This window comes from Neolamprologus brichardi, chromosome 22, assembly GCF_056152115.1.
Source record: "Neolamprologus brichardi isolate AB-2024 chromosome 22, ASM5615211v1, whole genome shotgun sequence".
Classification (NCBI taxonomy): domain Eukaryota; kingdom Metazoa; phylum Chordata; class Actinopteri; order Cichliformes; family Cichlidae; genus Neolamprologus; species Neolamprologus brichardi.
In genome coordinates, this window is record NC_142124.1 from 27,337,785 (window position 1) to 27,342,017 (window position 4,233).

The 4,233-nt window shown below is 40.1% G+C and overlaps 1 protein-coding gene across 1 annotated transcript; it reads right to left on the bottom strand.

Annotated features, from left to right (window-relative positions):
- Positions 1-228: 228 nt before the first annotated feature.
- On the bottom strand, positions 229-2,281 carry LOC118454528 (uncharacterized). The gene has a single exon (XM_035909726.2). The coding sequence runs from the start codon at positions 1,455-1,457 to the stop codon at positions 369-371; it is 1,089 nt and encodes a 362-aa protein (XP_035765619.2). The 5' UTR covers positions 1,458-2,281; the 3' UTR covers positions 229-368.
- Between the last annotated feature and the right edge of the window lie 1,952 nt (positions 2,282-4,233).

Genomic DNA, 4,233 nt, shown 5'->3' on the forward strand with positions numbered 1-4,233 from the left:
AATATTTTATACAGTCTATATTCTATACCAGGGCTGTCCAACTCCAGTCCTCGAGAGCTACTGTCCTGCGGCTTTTAGATGCATCCCTACTCCAACAGCTGAATCAAATGGTTGGATTGCCTCTTCAGCATGCCATCAAATCTGGCAAAGGCCTGATAACAAGCCATTCATTTTATTCAGGTGTGTTGGAACAAGGATGCATCTAAAAGCGGCAGGATAATAGCTCTTGAGGACTGGAGTTGGACACCCCTGTTCTATATTGTCTATGGGGCTTAAGAGGAAGTTGTAGTGGTGTATATACATGGGATGTCGAAAGATGGGAGTGGGGAAGAAATGCTCCGTTCCCCTTACTTACTGCGAACTTCCTTTCAGAAAAGGGGATACATGTAGTCAGAAAATGCAAAATACAAGGCAGCACCTCGGAGCCATGTTATCCATCCCCCATGATCCTTTTCCTCTACGTCCCTGGGTTGAAACGTCTGCTCTTGTGGAGTTTCCATGTGAGATGAACTTTCTGTAGGGATGTCCTTGTTTTTCTCCTCTAGGTCTGTAGTTTCGCTTGTTTTGATCCTCTCTTCCTTTTCAGTTGACTCATTGGATTCAGGTGTGAGCTCAAAACTACTTTGATGGGGTTCACCTTTATCAAGCTCTTGCATTTCTTCTTGCGGAGCCTGTTCATTTTGTCTCACTTCCTTCTGACAATCAGTCAACTTTTTGGTAAGCTTTACTTTTTGGTAAGCGTTGTTTTGTTGCTTTATTTTGTCTTTTTCATTTTGAAAACTCTGTATCAGATCACACGTGCTCCCCGTTGCAGCATCCTTTTGTGATCTGAATGCCTGGTTCTCCCTTTGGAGATCTTCAACTTTTAGCTGCAATGCCAGCTTCTCCATTTCATATTCTTTCTGCTTACTGTGCATTTCTTCTTCCAGAGCCTGTTTCTTTTGTCTCACTTCCTTCTGACAATCAGCCAACTTTTTGGTAAGCTCCTGGACTTCCTGTTCCAGAGCGTTGTTTTGTTGCTTTATTCTGTTATGCTCTTCTTCTTCTTGCAAATCTTTATTGAGCAAAATCTCCACACTCTTGCTCTGCTGGTCAAGAAACTTTTGGAATTTTTTACCGGAATGCTCAGAGATTTTAAGTTTCTCCAGAGCACTTTTCAATTCTTGAGCATTTTGTTCATAAGCACTCTCCTTTGCTTGAACTTGTTGTGTCAAAGCTTGATTTTCACAGTGCAAACTGTCAACGCGATAGTTCAAGTCTGAATTCTCCAAGCAAAGCTTCTCATTTTCTAGTTGTAGTTCCCTTTTCTTCTTGTTTTTAGAAAACCCATGTTCTTTGAGAAGCAGTTCAATATTTTTTTGGAGGTTTTCATTCTCATCTTTTAATTCCCTCACTTGCTGGTGAAGGTTCTCATTCTCTTCAACCACGTCACTGGAAATGGAGGGGGACTCAGCCATTTTTGTAATTTAACTAAAGTTAAAATCTACTACTTACAACAGTACTAACTGTGTTCTTTGTTCACTACAAAACGTGCCTCAAATTACAGTCAAGTGTATAAGCTGTTTGCCTGTTCAGTGAGGTTATAACTGAATGGATGTAGGGTTTGGGTTACTATATGGATTTCAGAGCAAAGGAAGCCTGTTTAAGATCAAAGGAATTCTAATAGAATGTGATGAGTAATGCTGATGTCATAAGAAACATGTGATGTCACAATGAACATGTCAGATGAAATGATGGAAAAAAACAAAACAATAGCATCATGTGGTAAATTTAATTAATGGTTCCATAATCTATAAACCTGTAATGGACATTTAGAAAAAATTAATAAAATGTTTTGAAATATATACATATATTTTTTTTTTTAATCAGAATTTTTTTCTGTTTTGGAATAATGCAGACTTTACTTTAAAAATAAAGTAAAAAATTTAAGATTCATCAGCTAGTTAGTGTGAATGCTTGAAAGTTTAAATTTCATGCTTTTTTTCACCAGTTTCAGAGTTTATAATGGGTGTGTATGGGACGGAATGCTGGCACTAGAGTGAGACAGCTCAACTGCTACAGTGGGAGGAGGGAAAAAATTTATCTTAAAATCTTCTCTTTAAACTGCTGCTGTGTCCACAATGTTCGCTCTACAGCCATCATTTTAACCTCAAAACGTAGCCATCGTTGGCCTCTTTCATCCAATGTTGTTATTATTGTAGTAGACATTATGGTTCTTTCATAAATGTCACCAATGCACAGCCTCCTCCCTGCAACTCTTTCATAGAGTCCAATTTTAAAATGGCTCAGAAAGTTCGTTTGAAAATCAGAAGTACGGGCTGTCTTTACACTGTCACCACGTCCATATAATAAACTCAACAGGCATGAAAACTGAGAATTTGGTAGACTGGACATTGCTGGCGCTCACGGTGAAAACATTTCGTCAATACAAGTTGTAGTTTTCTTTTGGGAAGCATTTGTTTCGGTGTCCGTTTTCTGTTTATTTGAAGCAGCAGAAGAGAGGCGCTTGTCTTTGTGCTTGTGTGGTGCCCCTGGCTGAGTCGTTATAGAGATTGAAAATGTGACGTCATTCAAGGGTAAAACCGCAAAGAATTCTGGGAACTCGTGGCAAGAGGTACTGGCGCACGCAGGCTTTCAATTGAAATCAGTTACACAGCGATAAAAAGAAACACAAAAAACTGTCAAGAAGCTGTTGTATTATTAACTGCAATAGCCGGTCGCATGACAGCCACGGGAAGCCGACGGGTAAAGAGATCGTTTTTTTATCGGATTACGTCGTTGAAGAGAAATTGTTCGAGCCATGTTTCCGAAGTAAAAAGAGGCGACGGATGGCCTGGATTACAGCCATTCAAAGACCAAATATAACGTCCCAGAACACTCCAGCTCACAGGTTAGCCTGCTCCAAGCATTTCCACAAAGGTCAGTCTTCTGTTGTAGTTAATACGTCATTTTTTATAACATAATTGGTGATATAGGTTACAAGCAAGTCTGGCGCTGAACAGAAATTGTGGCGCTATGCTCATTTGTTTATTGTGCATAAATAGTGAATTGTCCTGACACAATATTGCGTTTCGCTTCTGTTATTACCATGGTACATTGACAAAAACATGTACTTTTATTCACAGGATAAAACAGGTTTTTTTGTATCACTAATTCCCCAGTACGATTACAGCATACAGTATTATTGTCACTGCTACATTTCTGTAATGCGAACCAGAAATTATTTCCACTACTAATTAATTACCGTTTAGCTCAAAGGTCCTATTAATAAACAGTTAAGGAATGTGTATTTATGAAGACGATCTGTGAGACTGGTAAACTTATGATACATACGATGGTCTTTCGTTCTACACAGTGCATTTCATGGTCCTGTACCCATCCGTCGGTAAACTGTACCTGGGCTTGTTGCAGTGACCTGAAGTTACTAAAATTCATGAGTGTATGCACTCACTCCAAGAACAGTATGATTATAAATATGAGCGTGGTGAAAGTTGGGCAGCATACTAACGTATTTTGTCCACTCTGTGTGCTTTCACTCCTTTGATTTTTTCCTCGTATCTTTTCTTTGACTTTTCATCAAGTCTGTCTTTGTACGGTCCGGCATTGTTCTCCTTCGTTTTGTACATAACTTTTTTGGGGGGCAAAGAAAAAGCAAGAAGGTATTGGAACCGGAGAATGAACGTTTTGCGGTTCTGCAAATGCTTGCATTTGATGCGGTACTTGGATTTTTTGCCACGAGTTACCGGCATGCAATGCGCGAAAGTCACGTGGTCTGTCAATCTCTATAGCAACCAGGCTCACACCCCGGTGGGTTCCTCCTTGGTTTCCACACAGCTGAATAAACGTCAAACAGAAAACTGATTAAACAGAAGTGTGAGACAGTCGAGAATTTACGCCAGTGTCCTGTTATATTTTAGATAGCAAGGAGCAGACGGCCGAGTTTATTAAACTCCACCGAGACAGCGGTGACGCTAATCAGAAGGCTAGACCGTCCAATTTCACGGTCGTTTACTTCCGGCCTACCCGACCTTCTGAGGACCCGGCCCACGTAGACCGCGAAGGCCGGGTCCTCAGGAGGATGCAGCCCATGAATTTGGACACGAGCAGTGTCTTTCAAAGCTCAGACATTTAAATTTTTTAAACTGTGTGGATGCAAGTAGAGGGATCACACTTTAGTTATTCAGTGATTTATAGAACATGAACTTTTAATATTCATTCAGATGTTTTCTGACT